Genomic DNA, 26301 nt, shown 5'->3' with positions numbered 1-26301 from the left:
TGTCTCTTTGAAACCACCTAAGGAAAAATCATGCTATACTTTCTGGATAATATATGTAAATAAAATCTCTTATAACCTGCATGGAAGCATAGCAGACATACAGTTAAGCAATTAACAGTTGCATTTAAAATGGAATTTTCTTATTTACAAAACAAAATCCCACAGAACTCACAAACAAAAGTATTAAGGTGATGAGGGGAGAGGGGATTGACACTTACCCTGCTCATCAATTACAAAATCTTAATCTTATTGTGACTTTCCAAATCAGCAGACCATTTAATAAAACTTGGGACAGTTCTGTCAGTGTAACCGATTCCTTAATTAATACAGCTGAGTCTAACTCTTTGAAAGATTGGTTTTCATTTATCAGAATGTTTTCATACAAAAGTCTCATTTCTGCTAAGTCCAAGTCTGCCAGTCTGGAGGAAAATTATTTTGGTAAATGTTCTGTCAGACTACTGCTGAGTAACATGTAACTCTTTAAAGTAGTACAATACACAGAATATTAAAAAAAAAACCCAACAAAAACCACCAACAGAAAATAATGTAAAATGTTGTCAAAGTTAAAAGGATTCTAAACTTCAGAGATTTCATTATTGCTATTACTGTTTTACCATTACTATTTCCAGGTAAATGACAGGGTCTGTATGATGCTGTTGTACTTTTGTCTGCTATTAACTGGAGATTCTGGTCAAACAAGGGAAGGAAATGTTGTTAGACCAATTCTCTGTTGGCATAACTGTATTGATTTCTTTAGACTTATGTCAGCAGAAAACACAGACTTCTGTTTAGATTAAAAAAAAAAAAAAGCCACACCATTTGCTTTTATTAAAGCATTTTTTTAACCTGAAGGGTAGAGATGAGTGACAGGATCCACTCCTAAATCTAACAAAGCACATGACTGGGGTTTGGTAATTTTGCCAATCCCATCTCCAATCAATTTTTTGTTTTATTTGTGCGTCACATACACAAAGCTAGTAGAAAGTCAAGTGTTATAAATCTTGAAAAGACCTTGCACAATTGTTTTTTATTATGATACACAAATTTATGGCACAGTTTAGCCTCTCTGTTTAGAAGAGGCCACATATAAAGGAAAGCAGTTTACAACCAATGCCAATGATATGCTCTAACATTTTTCCTCTCTGTTTCAATTAATTAAGCAGTCCTGGGATAAAGCAGTAGGAAAGGTACCAGTCCCTCTCACTGTAAAATAATGCCCTGAAGCCCTGGGAATGAGAAATAAATACGTTCGGGAAAGAGAAGAAAATTTCGCTGTATCTGGGGCTGGTGGAGGAACAGGTTATGCAGAGTGCCTGGTTCTGGGAAGTTCTTAGATGGATTTTCAGTAACAGAAGCAGGAAAGATTGCTCCAAGAGCTCTCCAGGGCATGTCAGCCTTAGGTTAAGCTGCAGTGGCTGAATCAGCCAGGCTTAAGAAGCTAAATGTGATCTGGGCCAGCTAAAACTGATCTTTAGGGTTTTTTTTTTTTTTCATAAAGGATAATTGTAAAAATAAAACTTAGGCATTTTGCCTTAAACAAAAGGGTTTCTAAAAACGTAGACTGTAGGCAAACCCACATAAATGGAGAGCAGTTGTATTTGATTGCAATTACTCCTACATTCTCAATTCCCATCTAGAGAAATTGCCCTTTCTGAAGGTGATGGGCAATTTTCTTTCAGTGATAGCTGGCACCTGGATCTCTTCCTAAGCACAGAATGTGCGTTGTGCTTCACTACATTTTCTGCGTTTGTGATGAGGATTATCTGTGGCTTGAAACAGAAGTGAGAATGAAACAAAATTCTTTCAAAAGATGGTCATTAGAAGTACCAGTCCTACAACAGTACTCCAGTGAAGTGCTTCAAGACGATTTCTGGTTTTAAATAAATTTCTTGCTGGTTATCTGCGTCCCACAGAATTTATCCAACTACAAAGGCACCAGGTAAATCTGTAATGTTGACTTCTATGATTCTGTAACAGAAGGTCTCAGCCTTATCACTGCAAATCAGACTACAGTTGTACAGTTAATTCATTGCTGTTATTCTTTCCAGTTTAGAAACTGCTTGAGAAAGAACCAAGTCGGTGCAGATCATTAGGGTGAAAGTGTGGCATGTTCTGAGAGCCCGCATAAGCAGGATTTTACATGTAAAGCATAGAGTGATTAAAAGGCATAATTATGCAAAAACATTCAGGAGAACCACACTGCAACATGTTCTTACTTGGCTTTTTGTCATGGCATTGCCACTGTTCAGCATGATTTGGACCTTCTGCAAGTATGCTCATAAGATGAAATTCGTTGTCCTTTTCCATTTCAGTTCTTCCTTGCTCCTGAAGTGAGAGGTCAGAACTTCTCCAGTAATCCTTCAAAGCATGACTTTACAAACCACAATTTTGAGGACTGTTCTGTAGAATGCAGTCTACCACGCATATCACTGCACCTGCAGTTGTCAACATTTTTTTATGACCTTTTCATAGTAAGCTTAAAAGGATATGAACTTAAAGCCTTCTTTCTGTTTAAAAGCCTATCATTCTGGAATAGCTTTGAAAATGGTTACTCTTAGCTTGATTAATCAAAGTTATTTCAGAATATTTTGAATGAACAAACTCTTTGTCTGACCAATTTTCTGGGGGACTGACCTGCTACAAATTCACCTCCTTATTTAAAGGTGGAACACATTTAAGCGGGAAAAACACTGGGTATGTTCATAAATCAAAGCTGATCTCACTTGAATACATAGGAATCAACGATTCAGTAGTATGTAATGCACAGATGGTTCTTTGGAAAAGGAATACATGTCCCTTATTTGTATGAAAGAGTATTTTTAACATCTATCCATGAAGAAAAATGGTTTTTTGACACAGCCTTAACTGATGATTTTCATACTATCTCATTTTGTTCTTGCACCTGATGGGGACTCAGTGGTTTGAGAGTCCCTAGTGGGATTCAGATACTTGGGCTCTCTTCTGAGTCTCACCATCAGTCTAAGATGGCCAGGAGGCATATTTTTGATCTGTGACCCTCAGCTTCCCCTCTCCTCAATATCAGAAGAAAAATAGATACCTTCTAGTAACTTGTTGCAAGAACTGCAAAGAAAGGTGTACATGAGAGCTAGATGCTGTGATCATTACAGTCCAGTGCCATATACCAGACATGTTCATGTTCATGACCACCTGAGGAGCCTGGATATACACAAGTGTATGGGACTTGATGAGATGCATCCCAGAGTCCTGAGGGAATTGGCTGATGTAGTTGCCAAGCCACTCTCCATGATATTTGAAAAGTCATGGCAGTCAGCTGAAGTCCCTGGGGACTGGAAAAAAGGGAAACATTGCACCCATCTTTAAAAAGGGTAGAACGGAGGACCTGGGGAACTATCAACCTGACAGCCTCACCTCTGTACCTGGGAAGATCATGGAACAGATCCTCCTAGAAGCTCTGCTACAGCACATGGAGGAGAGGGAGGTGATTCAAGACAGCCAGCATGGCTTCACCAAGGGCAAGTCCTGCCTGACCAACCTAGTGGCCTCCTCTGACGGAGTGACTACATCAGTACAGGACAAGGGAAGAGCAACGGATGTCATCTATCTGGACTTCTGTAAGGCCTTTGACAAGGTCCCCCAAAACATCCTTCTCTCTAAACTGGAGAGATACAGATTTCATGGGTGGACTGTTTGGTAGATAAGGAATTGGTGGGATGATTGCATCCAGAGAGTAGTGGTCAACGGCTCAACGTCTGGATGGGGACCAGTGATGAGTGGTATCCCTCAAGGGTCCATACTGGGACCAGTACTGTTTAATATCTTCATCAGTGACATAGACAGAGGGATTGAATGTACCTTCAGCAAGTTTGCAGATGACACCAAGCTGAGTGGTGCAGTTGACATGCATGAGGGATGGGTTCTTATCCAGAGGGAACTGGATGAGCTGGAGAGGTGGGCCTCTAAGAACCTCATGAGGTTCAACAAGGCACCTGCACCTGGTTCAGCGAGGTCCTGCACCTGGGTCAGGGCAACCACTGATATCAATACAGGCTGGGGGATGAAGGGATTGAGAGCAGCCCTGCAGAGAAGGACCTGGGGGTACTGGTGGATGAAAAGCTGGACATGAGCAAACAATGTGCGCTTGCAGCCCAGAAGGCCAACTGTATCCTGGGCTGCATCAAAAGAAGTGTGGCCAGCAGGTCAAGGGAAGTGATTCTGTCCCTCTACTCTGCTCTGGTGAGACCCCACCTGGAGCCCTGTGTCCAGCTCTGGAGCCCTTGGCACAGGAAGGACTTGGAACTATTGGAGCGGGTCCAGAGGAGGCCACAAAAATGACCCAAGGGCTGGAGCACCTCTCCTACGAGGACAGGCTGAGAGAGTTGGGGTTGTTCAGCCTTGAGAAGAGAAGACTGCGGGGAGACCTCATTGCAGCCTTTCAGTACTTAAAAGGGGACTGTAGAAAGGAAGGGGACAATCACTTTTGTAAGACCTGTAGTGATAGGTCAAGGGGTAATGGTTTGAAACCAAAGTGGGGTAGATTTAGGCTGTATGATATAAGGGAAAAAAAATTTACTATGAGGGTGGTGAAACACTGGAACAGGCTGCCCAGAGAGGTTGTGGAGGCCCCATCCCTGGAAACATTCAAGGTCAGATTGGACGGGGCTCTGAGCAACCTGATCTAGTTGAAGATGTCTCTGCTCATGGCAGTGGGGTTGGACTAGACGACCTCCAAAGGTCCCTTCCAACCTAAACCATTCTATGATTCTATGGTTCACACCATCTGAAGTGAGGCTTGCATTCTTTTCAGATGGAGGAATCTATCCTATTTGTTAAGCATGGCACTACCAGCTGATTTTACCGTCAGCTTGTGGTCCCTGAGAATCCAGTAAACCCTCTTCAGAGGGAAAGAGAGATTATAGTTGAGTGTCTCAAGGAATCCCCAAAGTAAACAAGATGATCACCATGCAGCTATATGAGAAAGAAAGGGAAAGTGGATAAATTTCAGCTTCTGAACTACACATTTGAAAAATAGGTTATTCACAACAGAAATGTATTTTAGACATCCAGATTTGTTACTAGTTTAAACTTCACAGGACGAGTCAAAAACTGTATAGGTGTACAACTGAAAAGACAAAGAAAATCCCTCAACTATTTTCACTTTTTTAGAGCACATACTCACCAGGACATACAGACATAGAAATGGGTTGGATTATCTAAGTTTACCTCTTGTTCACAGACAAATGCCATTCATTATTCACCTCTAAAAGGAATGCCTGTATCTTTATCTGCTGACAAGCCATTCAAACCATATACCAGCTCTACTTGTATCCAAGGATTTCTGAAGGGGAAAGGACAGACAAGAAACTAGTCTGGGGGTTTCAGGAAGTGTAGAGGAAGAGGGTTTTCTTAAGAGGGGCTTCTGGCTTCTGAGACTCAGTCAGCCTGCACCACTGAGTTTAGCAAATATCCAGTTACTTTCTGCAAAACATAGTTTAAAACACTCGGAGTGAGGAAATAAGGCGTAAAGAAATCTGTGTTACATGAAAACAAACTGCTTTGCCATAAGTGTTCCCCACATTTCAGACAAATGGATGGACTAAGGTAAATTATTAACATTTATATCTTGCTTTAAATATGTTATCAAGTTTGGAAACTACACCATTTCAAATATCAGGAAGCAACCATTTCCCTCCTGTCACTGAAGCGTAAGTCCATTGGAGAAAACCATAATGAATACAAAATTAAAAGGTGTATCATGTGCACATGCACAGGACTCTTCATTAGAAGTAGAGTCAGATTTAGCATTTCTTAACCGTCAAACATGTAACTTCGAGATTTAAATAACTGTACTTCAATGTGTCCTTTTAATTAAATAGGAAACTACATGCAAAACAGGAAAAATACTTAAAAAGGGCTATTTGTGCATTCAGTAGCCTCTAACCGTGGATCATGAAAGCTAACATCTTCAATATTTAAAATGATTGAGACCACCTGATTTAAAAGACTGAACTGGAGCTGCTGGAAGCAGAGGACTGGAAAAAGTATGGCCGAGGAAGGTGGATTGCGGCAGTCTGTTTGGGGCATGGGAGGGTTGTCCCACGGCCCACTTGCGCCTCTCCTTATCCCCAGCATCACCCCCAGCAACATAGTACTGTGACTCCAGATACATCTGCTGCTGCATGCTGCTTCCAAGGCAATAGCATTTGGCTGTAACATTTTCCAAATCACAAAGTGATTAGTTCACTCCTGCCAGTGTCAGAGTTGGCACTCCTGGTCACTTTCCTCATAAAATGCCCCAGACATGCCTCCAAGGACTCTGACTGCCGCTCTTTAAGCCACTGGCAAGAAACCGCCTCAGATTATATCACTGTTACTACTCAGGTGGACAGGCAGAAGGGCAAAGCAGGTCTTAGGAGTGTTAGAAATGTAATTGCTCTTTCAAGAAAGGGAATAGGTACAGCTACAATTAAACCCTCTTGAATCTTTATTCCTCTTCATATGAGAATCTGGTCATGTAACTGCTTGGGTTGGTGTTCCAGCCCACTCTCTATGTACCAACTCACAAACACCTATATGCAAATAAAGACTCACTCCATCACTAGGAAAGCAAGCTTTTAAGACGAACATTTTTTCATTATGTACTCAGACTTGGAACAGAGGAATGGAGGAAAACGTACCTCACTGGGTCTGGATATGTGTTTTTCAATTTGGAATTATTGCTATGAGCAGGGCTTGCAAGTGGTTTGTGCCAAAACAATCCTTGCTTTCTAAGGAAAGTAAAAAAACCTCAAAGAAATCAAAGATAAAAACTAAAATAAAAACCCTCAAATTCCAACTCCTTCACCTTTGCCTTATTCTTCATAGTCCTTCCAGCTCCAAAAGAAATCTGACTCCAGCAATATAACAGTGGTACACCACAAAGTAATGTGGCCTCCCTCCACCACCATATACTCCAGTTAAAACACTGAAAAGTTCCAGTACCATATATACACTTTGAGGTCTTTCTTTGCATGGAAGTCAAGCACTAGTGCTTTTTAGGCACAGATCACCCTTTTACCAGGGACAGCACTAGCAATGTGTTCTTTCCTCCTAAAAAATCTCATAGAAATTTCTTAAATCAGTGACATGTTCCTCATCAGGACAAACTGCCTGCGAACACCTACACTGAAAGGTCTACAGTCCAGTGGCAGAAGTGATGAATGGTTTGAAGCCCTTTACACGACAAGCAATCAACAATAAAACTTTAAATCAGCACAGATAATCTTACCAAGCCAGTCAGTTTGTCTGACAAAGGCTGTCATTAAGAACACTTACTGAAACCCATCCACGGATGAAGCAGGTAAGATCTTTAATACACTCTTCAGTAACATTAAGCACACCATCTATTTTCTATCATCCATATCTTTTCCTCATTAATGTTAATGAAACACAAATGCTTTTAAAAGGACTCAGCCTGTGAAAGCCATGTTGTCACAAAGGGCATGCTTTCAAATAAATAAAGACAGACTTTGGTTCATTATGAGCCCATGAATAGCATAAAAATTCAAACCCACTTCAGAACACTTAGTTACATTCTCAAAACTTGCACAAAGGTTTGCTTTTTCTCTGCAACAGTTATGCTTGTCACCCCAGTCTAAAGAAGGGCAAAAGGTGAAGGAGATGCTGCTCCCCACCCTGCTTTACTGTTGGTGATGGCCTGAGGGGCTGCATTCCAGCTCTGCTAGGTGCTGCAAAAAGCCTCTCCTTCCACAAGCCCAGTGTATGCACTTTTCGTTTTTAAACTAGCACGTATTTTCCATGAGTAGTATCTGCAGATAAAGATGCTCAAAATGAGGGCTAGGCATTTAGCTACAAACCATTCAATAAGATACTCTTAAAATGCTTCCCTTCCAGTGATCTCCCTGGCAGTCCCTCCCTCTGAGCTTCCTCCTTGTGCCTCACTCCCCACTGCTATGAACATGCATGCTGAATTTGGAACTCCATTAATGGTAGATGTATCAAAGGCTGCTTGAGTTTAGCTAGATAGTTTACCAACAGCATAAAGCTGAGGATAATAGGGGCTTTATCTTGCGCTTTGTAAGTCTGCCGGGACCTCATGCACTTAGCAAGGCAACGAGTCTGCAATGAGGTCTACGGTATCACAATTTCATTTCTACTAGAGTCTGGGGGACCTGTTTTGAGATGAATATGTATGCTATTATCACACCTACAAACCCCTGCTCCAGGAGGAAAAGTCACTTAAGCCAAGTTCTGAAATTCAAGCTAAAGCAAACCACATCAGTAAAGAACGGCAACCTCCATTTTCATCAGTGCCCTCCTGCCCTTTTTTAACTTGGTCTTTTTAGGAGGCTGTGTCTCCAATGACCACATGTGCCACAGCTGAATTTTCACAAATGTGGCCTCTGACAGGGAAGAAGCCTTACACCTGTTCTCAAAATCCAGGGCTTTGAATTTCACTTTGGATCAAATGGCAATCAATGCAAGTAATTTCTTCTGGCTTTTCTTCACACATTTAGCAAGAAATGCTGCTCAATGAAAAATCAGCGTGTCAGGTCTCCCTTCAGTACAAACACAAAGGTACAGTTGTTAGAGTATTTCCAACTCAGCTAAGATAGCTCTACCTAAAAACACTATTCAGCTTTTGTGCAAAGAGCAGCCCTTAGCTCAAAAAGTTCTCCAAATTCTATTCTTAATTTCCTAACTCTCTCCAACTGATATATAGGGCCATATATCCAATAAACTCACATGGATGCGTAACTATGTATTACATCAATACTTTAATTTGGATTTATCTTGTATTTCTATATCCACTCCTTGCCAATTTAACCTGTGTTCTCTGCATAGCTTAAAGCCTTAGAGAGCGGGAAATAATGGCACTGATATCTTTCTGTCCTTTACTTAACTATGATAACACTTCTGGCTGTGAAAACCTACGACTAACACTGCCATTACATTGCTGAACCAGTCTTAAAATAGGTACAGCACTTAGAGCAACTACAGCTTTGGAGAAAATAACAAAAATCTTTCACTGGCCTGAACAGCGGCAACGAAAGTTCCCCAGCAACTGCTTAGGGCAGTGATAAATCACATACTGCCACTACTATTCATTAGGTGTAAAAGGTATTTCAGTTTGGAAGAAAAATTGTTTATAAAATCTTAATAACTACAGAAAAACAAAGACAATTAATATAGCTCTGAACAAAGAGGAACCTTCTTCGTATGTTGCTCTTTATGCTGTCACCGAATCATATCTGCTCCTTGATCTCAACAACTATGAGCAGGGCAATCATACCTTCTCATGTCCCAGCTGGCAGTTCCCATGATCCATTGTCTAGGAACATCTAGAGTGTTCCCACTCCAGGTGGCCATGGATGTCTACACTTAGTTTACTTTTTCCATCTTCATTAATCACAGGCACAGTAAAAAAGATTAACTAAAAAAAAGTCACTACAATTTATTTTCCTATATACTGCAAAACCACAGAAAAACAGGTATCCGGCAGCGATGTGATAGGAATTAGTGCCACATTCCACTTCCCTTTGCAGACAACACAGGCTCCACTTATTCTAAGAAAGCCCAAGGCAATATGAAACTGTCTGAGGTCAGACCTACTATTTGCAAATAAAGAGCAACAAACATACTGTCTGCTCTAAATGAGGCATAAATCCTTTGGGGGGTTGATTCAGTGTTTCATTCAGTCTTCCTCCTCTTAGCTCATCTGCTTGAAGACCAGCAGCAAATGACAAAATAATGATGTCACCAACATTGCAAAGTGAATGACAGTATTGGGACTCTACTCTTCTTTACACCCTATGATACAGCAGGCAGATTAAAAGGCCACTGAGAAGGACAGCAGAGTCGGTGACTACAGACTACAGCACTTCATTTTTCTCTTCTTCTTTGTTTCTGTCTCCATGAGAGATCACCTATTGCTTTATCAATCCCAGTGGGATAAAAGGGAAAAAACCCAAAAGATCCTGATTCCCTCTAAAGCAGCTGGAAACACCATGGAAGGCAAATGCAGCAGAGAAGTCTCAAGGGAGAATAAAAGGACAGAGGCATTTACATCTGCTCTTCTTCATTACTCATGGCATAATCTCTTTCCCATTGCTTGTATAAGGTGATAAGAAAAAGCAAATCATAAACAGATGGACATCTTCTCCATCTTCAGGCCTTCCCTCATCAGAATATGGGTGACCAACTGGCCCAGAACGTGTATCTGACCCGGAATGTGCCTTGAAGATAATGAGCTGTATATTGAGCAACTAAGTATTTTGTTTAGCTTGGGACAGGAGAGGGAAGTGGAGGTATGTCTGAACCGACTGGCAGGGAAACATGGTTATCTTTGGCACTTGTGACTCAAGCAGCTCTGCCTGTCCAGCTCTGAATATGGACGTTACTAGTGAGTAGGTATCAGTCACCTGAAAATGGCACTGCTCCGGCAGCTTGAAAAGTAGCTTCTTTGAAACAGCATTAATCTCAAATACCATGGCTCTCTAGAGGAACATTCAATTAGTGTCTAGAAGTTCTGCATGTCGTACCAGTCAGCAGTTATTTTTGTTGTACTCATCAGGAGAGACCCGCAATGACATAGGACAGCAAATATCAAAATAAAAGTAGGAAAAAGAAAAGCAAAGCAAGAAACAGGAGTAGAACTGCAGTACAGCATTTTGGCTATTCACCTAGAGGAAACACAATTTCATCACTGAGTCAAAAAAATATGCTCATAAATGCAAAGAAAGGGAAGTATGTAATGCATGGGAAATCAGCTCGGTGGCGTAATGTTAAGAAACATCAGAAGATGAGGTTCACTGAATGGTTGAGTGGGGGGGATGTTATTCATACAACATAAGGACCAGTCTCCTGCCAGTTATACTAGATCTGACCATCTTTTCTATGTTCTCCTCCTCCCATATACACACAACTTAACCTTAAGTGACTAAAAACATGGGGGGAAAATGAAGAGGGCAGCAAGAACAGCCTGAAAGGAGAAGTTTCACCACCTGGATCCAGGCCCTGTGTCCCAGCCCTGAAGGAGTTGCCCAGGTCCACTCTCCTGCAGTGCTGGGCAGTGCCAGACTCCAACAAAGTCAGCTGGACTTTCAACACCAACAAGGAAAAAACCCTAGGCCCTTCACAGCTGTTTCCCTCCCTGTGACTTTGTACTGAATGTTTTACTACTTTTTTTTCCAGAAGAGTGAATTTAAATTATTTGACATCTCAGTGGTAATGTGGCTTCAATACTCCAGCTACAAAAGGTGGCAACTACAAAAAAAAAGCTTTGTTTTTAAAAAAATGTTTAATCACTTAATATTCACAGCTTTGAAGTGCTACACAAAACCCAAATATTGTCAGAAATCTTGGGTTCGCTTGTCCTGCCAGCACCCCTTCCCACCAAATCACTGACAAAACTTGCAGCCACTGCTTGTGACATTAACAGGAACATAATAATGGAGTTCGTAGCAGAATATTAAAATTGAAGGAGCTTTCAGTTTCGCTTTATACAATTACCCCAGCAACAATGGCAAGCATATTGAAATCACACCACCAATCAGAAAATTCACATTTGGGACAGCAAAGCACTGAAATGATTGGCAGACCCCCGATATATCTTATGTAACTGGACTTAACACTCCTAACTACAGAGTCTATAAATCAGTTTGTCCACAAACTTCTGAAGTCATAGGTGCCAAATACAAATATTTTTCTCATAATCCCATCCTCGGTCTTTTCATGTTACTATTGCGCTTCTTATACTTAGCTGCATTGTTGCTAAAATAAGTTGCTCTTTTTTCCTACAAAATTTGCCAAACCCACTGCTGGAATGCATTTGTATTGTCCTCTTACAAGTAGAATTCCTGTAACATTCCCATTGACCTAATTGCAGTTTTTTGGCCTGAAAAGATGACACGTTTGTGTGAATCTGGTAAAGCTGTTGAAACGGGGATACTAGAAATGAAGTACCGTTCTGGCCCTTTCATCAAGCTCCAGGCTGAATCCCCTTAGGAATGTGATGGCATTTCTTCTTGCTGCTTTTTTCTAAAATACTATTCCAAGCTGCTTAAAAAAAAAAAAAAAAAAAAAAGGTCCAAAATCTGACCGAAATAGCCCAGAAACTTAAGTAAAGACAGCTGGAAAGATGAAAGAGTGATAATGTTTAGATGCAAACCAAGCAACATGTTCCAACAACTGGCAGGGACTAAATTCTGTCCCAGAAATGTATGTTATTTCATCTGTCATTAAAGAATACAGCGTCAGTGGGGAAATCTCTGAAATCACAATACAATTACATTGTTACAAGTCTCTATTTGGAAAGCATTATCATTACTTGGAGAAAAACAGTGTTTTCATATACATATACCCTCAGTGTGGTATCCGTTACAGCAAACCTTCTTCCTCATAGCAGAAGAAAAAAATATACAGGCAAAATTGATTGTTCAGAGATAGTTTAAAGCCTTGTTAGATATCATATGACATCATTAGGCAAGCAGTTCAAATGTAGCAATATTATATGAAAAACGCAAGCAATATTGTGTCCTGTATTAGGTTCAAAACACAGTTTGCAGAGCCTCCAACCCAAAACAACTCCTGCTTTTGTCCCTGCTGCAGATGAAGCTCGCTCTGGGCAAAGTCCCATTTTACGGCAGAGACAGTGCCTTTGACTTGTATCCTTTAATCTGATGAAAACCTTGGATGTGCCCACAATCCCATTTAGAGTCATGGTTCAGGGACACATGCATAACCATGTCTCTGCTGTATCAGTGTGCTGTGTTCCCAACGTATTTCTGGATATAACATATACTCTTACTTTTCTAAGCTTCTGTCACCATAGCAGCTCCCTTACCTGCGCAGATCTTCCCATCATAGATCTCGCACACCCAGTCGTGGCACTCGCAGAGCGGACCGTAGTATTTGCCGGACTCCATCACTTGGCAGATGCAGACTCCACACTCGCATCTGCCTCTGTCACTGCACAGCTTCCCCTCTGGGGTGCGGCACCTGAGCTCCGACTCGGTCCGGGAAAGCCAGCACGAAGAAGGGCTACCTGAACCGCTCCTGCGGAGGACAGCAAAGAGAGCAAGCTGTGGTCAAAGCCAGTGGCTGCAGCTCAGAGCTGAAGAGAGCTTGGCTTATGGGAAACCACCCTCCTGACATGGCTTCAGCCAATCCCCAGAATATTATTTTTATCGCCACCACTTTATTTATGGTTGTAAACTATTACTTGCCTCAAATCACCCAATTTTCTTATCTTTCATCAGAAATCTCATTGATAACCCCAGGAATGCTTATACTGTATTTTACCTACCTTGTGAACTGCGTTAAACTCATCTCCTTTTTCATTATGCATATCTGGTATATATGCATATACATGTATAGTTTGATTATCTATCATGAAACACTTTGATCTGAATTATTCCAATAGGTTTAGTAAAGATGTATACATCCAAGCTTCTAGGTAGCATAACAGGAATATATGACACCAAAAAGCAAACTTATGGTTGATTCTAATAAAATACATTTGACAAAGTAATCCTTCCAGTTGACAGATATATAGGATCCATGCTTTCATTGGAAAAGGAAACCAAAGTAATCACTGATTTCCATGCAATAGTTTAGTTTGTGGCAGTGGTTTTAGTAAAGTCAGCAGAATCCGGATGCTAGATCTGAAGATTTGCAGCTCTGCCATGTAATTGTACCATGCACTGGAGCACATAAAGATCAGGGTTTTCAGGACACACAAAGGGAAAATCACACGTTGCCTCATCAGTAGCTGGATTGTAGGAAAAAAGAACAAAGGACTGGCCAAGCCAAAAATAGGTGATCACAATGCTAGCGAATACCGAGGATTCAGGTTACTAGTACCTGCACAAGAAGTGCAGACACGAGATTTCGCAGGCTCTGGAGCAAAGGAGCTGCTGGCTCTGAGAGCAGGCAGGTGCTGGCCCTGGTGGAGGGGAAGAGCAAAGGGCAGTGTGGCTCGCTGTGCTGCTGCATCAAAGAGCAGGAACACACTGGGGTTTGTGGTTAGGTGCCTGCTCCACTCAGGCAGCAGAATTTAGAGATTTGGGTGTGAAGTATCATCACTATCCAACTCTTCCCCCTTCACTGCTTTAAAGATCTGCATCGCGGGCATGGCATACATCACTGCAGCAAACCCCCATAGCGTACACAACACCTATTTAGGTTATTAGTGACCCAGAGCACTTCCCTCAGTGTCACTTTTAAGCAGGCAGAAGAAGACCTTGCAAACCGCTCCACTGCTCCCTCCGCAACCCCAGCCTCCACACTCCTGACATCTCGTAAATCAGTCGCTACCCCCCAGGAAGCTTCAGAGACACACTTACCGCAGGGCCAAGGGGCCGGACGGCGGTGCGGGGTGACCGGCTGGCAGCGAGATGACCAGCAGCAGCATTGCCAGCCCCGGCGGCCCCTGTGCGTACATGGTGTGAGCTGCGCTACGCTGCACCTGGAGCACTCCTGCAGACAGCCGGCCGGACAGACAGCCGGCCGGACCCACGAGGAGTGCAGAGAGCTGTGAGCTGGACAAGCCCAGCTCCAGGGCTGCTCCCCCCGTGCTGCAGTGGCTCTGATTAGCTGCCTGGGAGCGGGATTTGGGCAGCGCTCTGGGAGGGAGGCCGGTGCCAAACCCCGAAGTTTACAGTCTAGGCAGGAAAGTAATTAGAAACAGTTGCGCAGCCAGATGGTTTATTTTGATGTTTTAAAAGTGGCCCGTTCACAGATGTGAACAAACTGTCTCATTCTCAAAGTGCAGGCACCGTAAATATTTGAGGTATGTGTATCCCCCTGTCCTTTGATGGATGGCTGCTTGGGATAATCTGCGTAACATGGTGGTGGAGGGAATGTGCACCGCTGAGGAGACAGGACCAGTGCTCCCCAGCTGCAGCATCCCTGCCTGGCTGCTGGAGCATCTCCCTCCCACCTGCTTCCCAAGAAGGTCCCTCCCTCCCCTCCTTTCCCCAAGGTTATCTGCTCACGGCATTGCACTGTGCAACACTGCAGGCTGCCAACCTACACCAGTAGAGTGACTGCAAATTAAAAAATATTATTTGTTAGCTGTTTCTTAATGCCTCATTAAAACACACGATTACAATACTTCAGAGCAGTGGGAGATTTTGGAAGTGCTTTAAAACTAAGCTAAAATGAGGGATAGTCTCTCTAAATGAGTGAAATTTGTCAGGAATGGCCATGGGCATTTCTTTATGCTACAGAAAAGTTGCAATACTTTTTGACCCCTTTGGTTGTCCTGGGAAACTGCTGATTGCCCGATACCTCCTTAGGATGGAAATCTCTTAAAGAAGCAAACTTCCACCACAAAAGATGGTAGGATATAAGTGTCCTAGTCTACACACACACACACATTTTTAAAGCAGGCAGCTGACAAATTGTCACTGGTTCCAGAGCCTATGCTGGAGATTAAAGCTCTCAGTAGCTTTCTCAAAATGAAGAACTCTTGGTTTATTCTCATATTAAATATCTGGTGTACCACAGATTATACTGTTCTAGAAAACATTTTAAGATTTGGTTAAAACTCCTTTGACTCAGATGGTGCCTTTCCCAAAAGTATAATTAGGTGTCTTACATTCAACATAGTGAACTCAAGGGTACAATTCCCAGGATTCCTGCTAACATAACTAGTTCTGCTAGTGATTTTCCTGGAAAAAAAAAATAAAATCAAACATTTCACTTGGCTCTATCAGGAATAGTGTGGCCAGCAGGAGTAGGGCAGGGATAGTGCCCCTGTACTCGGCACCGGTGAAGCCACGCCTCGAATATTGTATTCAGTTTTGGGCCCCTCAGTACAAGAGGGACATGGAATTGCTGGAGTGTGTCCAGAGAAGGGCAATGAAGCTGGTGAAGGGTCTGGAGAGCAGGTCTTATGAGGAGAGGTTGAGGGAACTGGGGTTATTTAGCCTGAAGAAGAGGAGGCTGAGGGGAGACCTTATCGCTCTCTACAACTGCCTGACAGGAGGTTGTAGCGAGGTGGGTGTTGGTCTCTTCTCCCAAGTTACTAGGGATAAAACAAGAGGAAATGGCTTCAAGCTGTGTCAGAGGTTTAGACTGGATATTAGGAAAAACTTCTTCACTGCAAAAGTGGTCAGGCATTGGAAGAGGCTGCCCAGAGAGGTGGTGGAGTCACCATCCCTGGGGGTATTTAAGAGACATGTAGACACAGCACATCAGGGCATGGTTTAGGAGACATGGTAGCATTGGGTTGTATGGTTGGACTTGATGATCTTAGAGGTCTTTTCCAACCTTAATGATTCTATGATTCTATTATCTTGTAGATGCCAAAAGAACCTTTAGAGTCCAGTTCGGGGCCTGCAAAATGCATTTTTCAGTCAAGTACTCATTCAACTGAAATATAAACTTTTACTGAATGACAAAAGAAGAGATTGAACAAAATCTATTCTAGCATATTTGTAAAGAGACAAACTTAGTCCCTGAAGATATACAGGTTAAACCCAAACACGATTCCATTGGACTATTAAAAACATAAAACTTCTGTCTTATTTTAATAGGTTGTCTTGAAATTGTGAAGTGTAAACCTTTGCTCTCTACTTGTAGTCTACTATCCTCTACATGGCACATAATTTTGCCCTAAAACATGAACACGGAAAATTAGAGGAAAAAAAAAATCTCAAAACCCTGTATACAGCTGTTGCACATTGTATACTAAATTTTTAACAGTCCTTCTGCCCTTTATAGTATATTTCACATAGCAAATACATCACAGAATATTCTCATGCAATGCAGCTGGTAAAAAACCTGTATTAAGAGTGATCTGTTGGCTTCAGTTTTGCAAATGCTTACAGTTGTGCTAAACTCATGCTAAACTTCGACATATCTAGTGAAAAGGTAAGTAATATTGGCAGGCATTTTTTTTTGACAGTCCTTGAATTTTGAAGTCGATGCTTAATAGAGCACCATGTGTTCTATCTGTGTGATAGTTTTTTAAATTTATTTGTAGTGCTACAATGAAAAAATAAATAATTAAACCCCCTTAGATTCAAAAAGGGAGCACTTTTAAGAACAATATGATTGTCAGAAATTGTACTGCCAGAAGTCTGGAGTTAGAGAAGAATAAATAGAAAGCTTCACATTTTAAACAATGGTAATTCCCTTTTGGCACTAAATTTATCTTTAATCCACACACTAAACTGTTGCCATCTGTTCATCTTCCTCCTTTTTCCCTGTACAGACTGGTGCTGATAAGTATTCACAAGAGACTTTCAAGCAGCCTGCAAACTATAACTTCAAATGTTTGAGAAGACATCCATCACGATATGTTGACCTTATCACACTCTTATTTTTTGTTTATTTACATCTCTCAAGGTTTTAAGTAATACACACCTTTTGGCTGTGGACCTTTTCCATTTGGAGAAGGCGCAGTTACATAGGCCAAGGGTGCAGTGTTTAAAATGTGCACCCAGAGCTTAAGTTTAATAATTGCTTTCACGTGCACGTTTGTCTCATACAATATCTCAGTGCCTGACACGCTGTCTTGAAGACGGCTCACTTCTTTCAGGCACAGCTGTATATAAACTTAAGGAGCTTTGTTCTCTACTGGATAACATACACCTACACAAAGTATAGCACTCATGAAATATTACTTTTCCTACATATTGGAGTTTCAGACTAAGGCTTCAGACCCGTAGGTGCTTGGTAGATGTACACTTTACACATTGTAATGTTATGACCTGCAAAGTAAAGGTAGAGAAGAGGAAGTCAACACAATGCTGAGAAGGAGGAGGAGGAGAAGCTGGAACATACTGCTAATACTTAACAGGCATTTGAAAAGTAGGCAATAGGTTTAAATAATACTTGTCAGACAAGAAATCTCTTCCAATAAAGATGTGGGATCAAGAAAATAAGTGCTGCTACACACACCTACACTTGAACCTCAGTTTAAGTACATGGCTATTAGTGTTCTTATTAAAAGTCTGCAGGATTTGGTATGGTCAGAGGTTGGGACAAGCCTTTCTCCTGCAATTTTATTTACCAGGAGAGGAGCCAATAGTGTAATTTCCTATCCAAACTGGTGATGGCTCTTTTGTGGTTTCATAGCCTTCTGAACTGTGAAGTGTGATGTAACATATGTGTGAAAACCAAGTTGTAAGCCCTGGGGTAGACTAGGCAATTCATAAGCAGTGATTTATTTAAGTCAAGCAATATCTTCACTTTGCCAGAATTGCTTTTGTAGTTGTCATGGTTCAGCCCCAGTCAGCAACCAAGCACCACACAGCTACTCGCTTACTTCCCCAACCCCAGTGGGATGGGGGAGAGAATCTGAAGAGCGAAAGTAGGAAAACTCATGGGTTGAGATAAGTACAGTTTAGTAGTAGAAGTAGTAGAAGTAGTAGTAGTAGCAGTAGTAGTAATAATAATAATAATAATAATAATGTTGATGTAATGAAGATGACAATGAGAGAGAAACAAAACCCAGGAAAAACAAGTGATGTAACTGCTCCCCACCTGCCAGCCGATGCCCAACCAGTCCCCAAGCAGCAACTGCTGCCCCCCAACCAACTCCCCACAGTTTATATACTGAACATGACATCATATGGTATGGAATTTCCCTTTGGCCAGTTTCGGTCAGCTGTCCTGGCTGTGCCCCCTCCCAGCTTCCCTCTGGCTGGGCATGAGAAGCTGAGAAGTCTTTGACTAGTGTAAGCGTGACTTAGCAACAACTAAAACATCAGTGTGTTATCAATGTTATTCTCCTACTAAATCCAAAACACAGCACTGTATCAGCTACTAGGAACAAAATTAACTCTACCCCAGCCAAAACCAGGGCAGTATTAAAGTGAATTAGAATAATATTCAAACATCAGAAAAAAAAAAACCAACCCAGAGGAAAAAGCATTTTTGTTGTCAGAGTGACACTGCAACAGGTGCCCGGAGAGGCTGTGGAGTCTCCACCCTTGGAAATATTCAAAAGCCATCTGGACAGGCTTCTGGGTAACTGGCTCTAGGCGAACCTGGTCTGAGCAGGCGGGTTGGACTAGATGATCTCCAGAGATCCCTTACAACCTCAAATATTCCATAATTCTATGGCTCTGATGACATACTGTGCTACTGAACAAGATTTGATTTGGTGTGGAGAGGCAGATGGACTCTGCCGACTCCTTTATTACAGCCTCTTAGTGGCCAGCTTAATTTTGTTGTCACTTTAACAAAGTAATTTGGTTTGCAAACCATGTTCCATGCTATTTTTAAGGATTTTTTTTAACAAAACGAAAGAAAAATGCACATCCAGTGAATAGTCTATGCCTAAAAAGTAACTGAAGACCACCAAAATTTGTCAAATAATCCTCCTGGGTTCCCATGGGAGCCATTTTAGTAACACCATGGGTTTACATCAGTGGAGACATTGCAGAGGCATTCACTTACATAGCAATTTTCTAAAACTGACCAGAAGTTGAAAAACCCACATATCACACAAGTTATTCTTTCTCCATAAAACACAGAATGAGGAGAGCTGGAAGCTTCCAGTGATTCTTCGTCACTTCTGTCAAGGATATCAGTCACTAAATGAGACGGCTGCACGGATCTATGACAAAACACTTTAACATCCGTAGACCAAAATACTTTCTGGAATTAACTAAAATCTGTCTAAATTAAGCAGTTTAGAAACTCACGCAGCCATTGAGAGTCACTGCTGTGCTAGCTGATGGCATCCTTGGAAGGGAACAAGAGACAGAGCACACCAGAGCTGTGCAGAACAGAAAATCTTGTGTTCATTTTGCTGACGTGACATGGAATCTGGGGCAGCCAATGGTATCACACAGGGAATAGAAATAGCTTTTGGAGTTACAGGATCAAGGTTAGAACAAGATTAAAGCTGAGCTGCCTGAACGTAGCTGGCCTGAATAGTAGTGAATATAAGCTACCCAAACAGTTCATAGGCCAACATTAATCAAGATGTTATTGTGTTATACTCTAGTGTAAAACCTTAGCTTACTCTTCCAGGTCCCAGCTGAAACTTTAAATAGAAGGTAGGCTTTTTGTTTGTTTAATGTTTACTAGTTAATTCCCCCAAACAGCAATAATACCCTGCTTTTACAGAGGCCTTAAGGCAGCATGAGATTTTTAAGCATGAGCCTGCAAGACAGCTCAGAATGCCAGCAATAACAGTATGTTTTAAAAAAAACATACTTCTGCGTTCTTAACCATTTAGCACTTATTTCAGAAAGTGAGTCAAGGTCTGGTGCAACCCAAGCTAGCAGTGTTGTTGAAGAGGACAAGAAAGGAAATAAATTCTCATTTTCCAACACAAATTCTCATTCTGCAGTCAACCTGTGCCTTGCTTCGCAAAGGGAAAATATTCTTTGTTGCTGGGAATCTTGACAAATACAGAATAGTGGCAAACACAATAAAAATGATGAATGTTTATGATTTTTGTATTTTTTGAACTAGTTAACTGAATCAGTTATAATGAAAGATCATTGTCATCTTTTGGACCCAAGAGTTGTTTCGAGGGTTAGTAAAATAAAAAATAGATACTGCTGACTTCTTAGGGGCAAAACTGCAGTAAATCAGGTTTAGTGCCTGAGTTGAACATATGCACACCAGATTCTCCAGGCAATGACAACCACCTCGTATGGTTTCAATGCTCTGTCTTGCAGTGGGTCCTGCTGCTTGTTATTAAATCAAAAATGAAGGAGAGACAGAAACTAAGAAAAAGGACGGGCGGGGGGAACATCATTATCACCCCTCTTCTGAGTACTCGATACTTTTCAAAAGCAAACCAAATATATACATAGTTGTAGACCTATGACCCTACTTAAGGTCTGAAATCTTGAAAACCATACTCCATGTCCTTTATCCTGGTTTGTCAGTGTTGACACTACTCACAGACCCTCAAGAACGGCAGTTTTGTAACCAAACCTGATCAAAATTACTTGTGAACGTTAACTACTGATCTACTCTCACAATTGTTAGTCTGATGTGCTCTATGAGGTTTCTGTTATGGTTATACACTTCAGAGCAAGACCACCTCTCAGCCTGAGCCACACGGAGCAGACGGATGGCAGAAAACCGGGCTGCTGGGCTGGTTTGGATCACACAGAGCCCTGGCAAGACTGGGGTGCTGCTCAGTGTGCGCAGAGCGGGACTTCAGACTAAGGGACAACTTTGTGGTAACCGCCATTAAGATGACTAAGGACTTTGGATGCCCTGGAGCTAGAGAGCAACAAAGCAGGAATAGAGCAGTTTTTGACTTGTATCCTATGCCTAAATGATTAAATATTTCTTTGGGTCTGAAGTTTAATTCTGAATTTCTAAATGACATTTTGTGACCTTTTTTAAAAGCTCAAGCATCATTTTAAAATGAATATTTCATTAATTCTTTTACTCATAACGGAATATCAGAAATCTGATCAAGCAGTGCATTCTTTCCTAAGTGGTAAATCAAATTCCAACAATGGCATTTCCAATAAGCTCAGGTCCTTGGGATGTTTTTAAAGATGTTTACATTACTTTTCAAATCCTTAACAGATACTTATGAAAAGTAAGGACAAGAGAGCTACAAATAAAGCTCAAATACACTCAAGAAATAAAAGCCCGTAATTTCACTATTTCTAACATGGCTCTTACCTCTTTTCAAACACGGCAGGATAATTAAAATGCACATATTGCTGTGGAAACATACATATTTATATGATATCAGCAAATGGGAGAGTAGCAATTGGATTTTATAAGATGGAACAGTCAGTACCCAACTTGTGTTGGGGACCTACTAGTGCTTTCCCTTCTTAACTCTTGCCCCTCCTCACTAAAAATGGGGAAGAAGAGGATGTTCATTACTTGCCTGCTTTGGAACAGCCTAGAAACACTTCACTCTAATTTTTATCCTTTTAATTGCCTGAGTTAACTGCCTCCAAGAAAAAAAAAACCCACAACAAAAAATCCAAACCAAACCAAACCAACAAAAAACCCAAATAGGGCTTAAGAGCTATCCAAATTATCTGACAAAACATGCAAAACTAAGCAGATGCTTCATATTCCTTCTTTTTCTTCAGGACCTACTGAGTGAGCAGTTTTAGGAAACTTGGGTTTATTAATTACCTTTTATTCAGGAGGATCTTACTCTGTTTGCAGATCATGTTAGAGAAATTAAGGTGATAGGTAAGGTTGAGAATTCTCCCCCTGAATTCTCAATATCAGCCTTCTGGCATTTCCCAAAACTTCCTTTTAAATGGAAGTTCCCCCTGGCCAGTTTAAACTGTGTGTTGAGTCTGAAGAACAAATAAGGAAAGGTACTTTATCTGTTCTAGATTTATAGAGATTAGAGGTAAATCTTTACTAAGACATATCTTTTCTTTTGACCTATTTCACATTACCATAAAGTAACACCTTAAGGTTAACTCCCAAATTCAGTCCTTATCTGTGTGTTTATGGCTTGGTCTTTAGGGCAATAGGAATTTTCTAAATCAGTATAAAACCAAACTTCAGCCCTAAATATTAAACATTGGCATGGATTTAAATGACTGATAGGCTCTTTACAAAATTACATCAGGTTATTTTATAAATACCTAAGTTTCCCACCTTATCCTCACATAGATGATATATGCCACTCAAATTCTAAAATGTTCATAATCGCTTTTCACGTGACAGACATGAAAGTAAATTTCTGGTGAAAAAGCAAAGCAGGAAAGGGCTTTTTCTTGCAAACAGCAAACCTTCACTGCCTGCACAATTCTTTAAATGAAAGCCACTACTATTTTTCCTTGGTGCAGAGGCAGTTACATCAAGAGCTAAACTCTTCTTCCAGCATTAGCATCATCTGATGCAAATCATGCTCATGGACACACTGTCCAAGAGAATCCAACCTTCTCCTGAAAGTGTAGGTCCCCATCTGTAGCCTGCAGTTCACAGAAGCTCAGTACGGGCAAGTAGGGCAAAATTTAACACTGTGGTACCACCTATGGTGTCAGGTAAAAGTAGAAGTTTGAAATACATAAGGAAATATATATTCTATAACACAAACCACATGTAAGGAAATTACTTCCCTTTTATTTGCTCTCATTAAACAGTATCTAAAATACTGCATCCAATTTCGAGCTCCCCTTCAGTACATGAAAGCTGTTAATATGCGAGTTCAGTGGCAGGCCACCAAGGTGCTTGGGGCTGGAGCACTTGCTCCATGAGGAGAGGCTGACGGAGCTGGCCTTGTTCAGCCTAGAGAAGGGATAGCTTTGGGGACACTGAAGAGCAGTCTGCCAGGGTCTATGAGGAAGCTGTCAAGAGGATGGAGCTGGCTCCTCCCAAGGGTGCATGGCAGGGGGAGGAGAGACAGTGGACAAGAGAGGGTCCAACCACATGTCAGGAATAAATCCTTCACCATGAGGACAGTCAAGCACTGGAACAGCTTGCCTCGGGAGGCTGTGCAGTCGCTGTCTTGGGAGGTTGTCAAGACCCAAATGGATAAAGCCCTGAGCAAGCTGGTGTGATCTCATAGCTGAGCCTGGTTTCAGCAGATCGGTCAGACCAGACAGCCTCCCCAGGATTGTTCTCTCAGGAATTATTTTTCCTAGGCCAATATACCCACAGAAAAACTGCTGCACAAAGTCACATCTGCTTGCAAATGCTGATTTCTTTTGCTTAGATATAGCTGCAACATTGCACTGTTTGCAACTGGGGAGGAAAAGACAAAATGTGAAGATTATTATTTGTAAGCACATCTATTCTTAATCTGATTTTCTTATTTTTTTATCAGCTGGCTAATTTCTATCAAAGACACTAGTCCTGCAAACACTAAAATTAGGTGCTTACATTTACTGGCATTGCTAATGCTGGTAATACACATACATAAGCCTGGCAGGACTGCATCCATAAGCCTGAGGGCACGTCCCCAGCGGGCTTATTTTTTGTTGTAAGTAAGTGCCAAATAATCTAAAGGAACCTAATACAGTTTATGCCATACACTTTCCTTCTGCTTTCTGGGGTATTTTGCTAAGGGTTTTGCTTTTCAAATCCTATTCTGTATATTTAATGCCACCGTAGCAACAACTGCATTTGCAGGATTACATCTCTAATTTTGCTAATTTTACAAGCTCCAGAAGGTTATGGGTTCACATTATTTCATATCATCTAGTATCATTTAAAGACAAAGCATAATTTACAGAAATTTACTTTTTTTTTTTTCTTCCCAAGAAGATAAATATACAGATTGGAACACGGTGACTTTGTTTATAGAAATGGCTTCCCAAGTGTTTATTCATTTATTTATTTATTCATGGTATCTCCTTACAACAGATTATGTTATTTTATGAATGTATTTCACTGTGGAGCTCAAGACTGAGCCTTTACTTGGCTCTTCAGTAATTTGAAAATTAACCACACCACCCAGCTGGTGTTGCTGGTGAAGTAAACGCTCTGCAGCGGCGAAGTGCACGAGTACCAGAGGCTGAGATCCACGAAGAGGGTTTCTTACCAAAATAAGAAAACTATCCTAGTTCTTGAAGACCATCACGAGGGAAAAAAGCCCAGAAACCTCGCAAACCCCCGAACGCAACCCTTCTGAAGAGCGGCTGTGCCCGCTCAGCCTCAGGGGGGTGACCCCCGGCGGGGTCTCCCTCCCTCGGCTCACCGCTTGGGCGCTTCGGGGCGCGAAGAACACATTTCGAAGCCGCTGTGGGGGTGTTTTGCGTGACGGGACCGCCGGCCGCCGTGGGCTGAGCCCCCCCCCCCCGCACCGGCTCCCGAGGCGTTAAGCCGTATTCTCAACCGAGCAAACCGAGGGTGGTGGCTGCGTGGGGTCGGTACCGTCTCCTCCCCACCGGCTCCCTCCCCGCCGCCGGCCCGCAGGCCGCCCCGCCCGGCCCCCGCCGTCCCCCCGCCCCGTCCCCGCGGCCGCCCCGCTGCCGTTGCCGAGAGACCGAGGGCGGCCGCCGCCGCCATCCACCGCGAGGAGGACGGCGTACGAGGCAGGCACACAACCCTAACACCCCACACGCCCGCGGGGGCCGGGAGCGGCCCCTCCCGACCGCGCCATGAAGGGAGATGCTGGCGGTAGGTCGGGAGGCGTCGTGCGCGGCTCGCTGCGCGGCGCTCGGCTCGGTACGCGGCGGGCCCCGGCTCCTCCCCGCCTTCTTTCCCCGGGCCCTCGATCGCCGGCGACCGACCGCCGTGGCTCTCCCGGGGAGGCTGGCGGTTCCCAGGGAGGGGACGGGCGCGGCGAGAGGTCTGGCCGGCTCCGCGGGGAGCAGGGGCGGCGGCACCCTCCTCATCGCCCGCCCCGACCCTCCTTCCCCCCGCGGTGGGAGGGGGCGTTCCGGGCCGGCCTCGGGGCCTGCCACCGCCGGGCCTCGCCGGGGCCTGCCCCCGCCTGCCCCGGCCCCCCTCCGCATCCGTCAGTGGGGCGAAACGTGTCTTACTTCGTTACTGAGGCAGGGCAGGGCCGTGGGACGAGCAGGCCTCTTCATTTATCCCGGGCCAGGGGAGCGCTAATTCAATGGGGTGGTTGTGGATGGGGCCGGGGTGCGCTGAGGGGAGCTGCTTCCCTGAGGGGAGGGTTCTCCCGCTGGCAGGGGCTGGTGGCTGCGGGGTCCGGGGTGGTCGGGGAGAGCGAGGTACCCGGGACCGAAGGCAGTGTCTTTAACGTGTGGTTTCAGGGGTCTCGACACCGTCCATTGAGTGGGGAGAGGCGTGCTCAGTGTTTTGTTGTTGTTGACATCTTTTCACTTCAGCACTCCTGGTAGCCGCAGAGACATGTTTCTAGGAAGGATGGAGGTTTCTGGGAAGGATGGAGGTTTCTGATGGCCTTTATGTGTAGATGTAACTTTTAAGTCAGCAATGATTTGGTCGGTTACCCATTGTTGCGTTCTGAGTTGCTCATAAGGGAAATACTAACAGTGAGAAAATACTAACTAAATGCTGCTGGAGTCTTTTTGTCTTAAGCACCTTCAATTTCCTGTTTCATCTCATTGTCCCTCTCTTCATTTCCTTCCACAGCAGCTGCATCCCACCTGCCCTCTAAGTGACCAACAGAGAAATGATACATATTAACAGTGAACTAAATTTTGCTGCATAAATCACAAAGTTAAGAAACTTTAATGGAGGGAGAAAAAATTTGCATTTCTTTGAGCTGGCCTCTCTGGCTGCTACAAGACTCCACCTCTCTGCAAGTTCATGCATATATACCTTTGGGGGAATGTTTGTTTAACTGTTTGAGCTCCGTACTGTTTTTTAAAATGAAATTTCAAGGCCGTAACCATCAGCAAGTCATTTGCGCTGTAGAAATGTAGGCCCATCGTCTTTTTGTTTGGTGCGTCTGTTCTGTTTCAGTCTGAAATTTGG

General features: G+C 42.7%; 2 protein-coding genes across 2 annotated transcripts in view; one reads left to right on the top strand and one right to left on the bottom strand.

The window, feature by feature from the left end:
- ITGBL1 (integrin subunit beta like 1) overlaps positions 1-14537 on the bottom strand; it is a 144699-nt gene extending 130162 nt beyond the window's left edge. Inside the window, exons 1-2 of the mRNA XM_075090186.1 lie at positions 14325-14537; positions 12824-13035 (exon numbers count right to left, since the gene is read on the bottom strand). Of these exons, the coding sequence (XP_074946287.1) occupies positions 12824-13035; positions 14325-14422 (310 nt within the window). The 5' untranslated portion in view covers positions 14423-14537. The remainder of the gene's footprint in view (positions 1-12823; positions 13036-14324) is intronic.
- A 10339-nt stretch (positions 14538-24876) lies between these two features.
- Positions 24877-26301, top strand: part of NALCN (sodium leak channel, non-selective) — a 246892-nt gene continuing 245467 nt past the window's right edge. Inside the window, exon 1 of the mRNA XM_075090175.1 lies at positions 24877-25014. The gene's annotated coding sequence lies outside the window, so the exon portion shown is untranslated. The remainder of the gene's footprint in view (positions 25015-26301) is intronic.

This window comes from Phalacrocorax aristotelis, chromosome 1 (assembly GCF_949628215.1).
Source record: "Phalacrocorax aristotelis chromosome 1, bGulAri2.1, whole genome shotgun sequence".
Taxonomy (NCBI): Eukaryota; Metazoa; Chordata; class Aves; order Suliformes; family Phalacrocoracidae; genus Phalacrocorax; species Phalacrocorax aristotelis.
The sequence above is the reverse complement of the archived record's forward strand: the minus strand, read 5'-3'. Positions and strand labels throughout refer to the sequence as shown.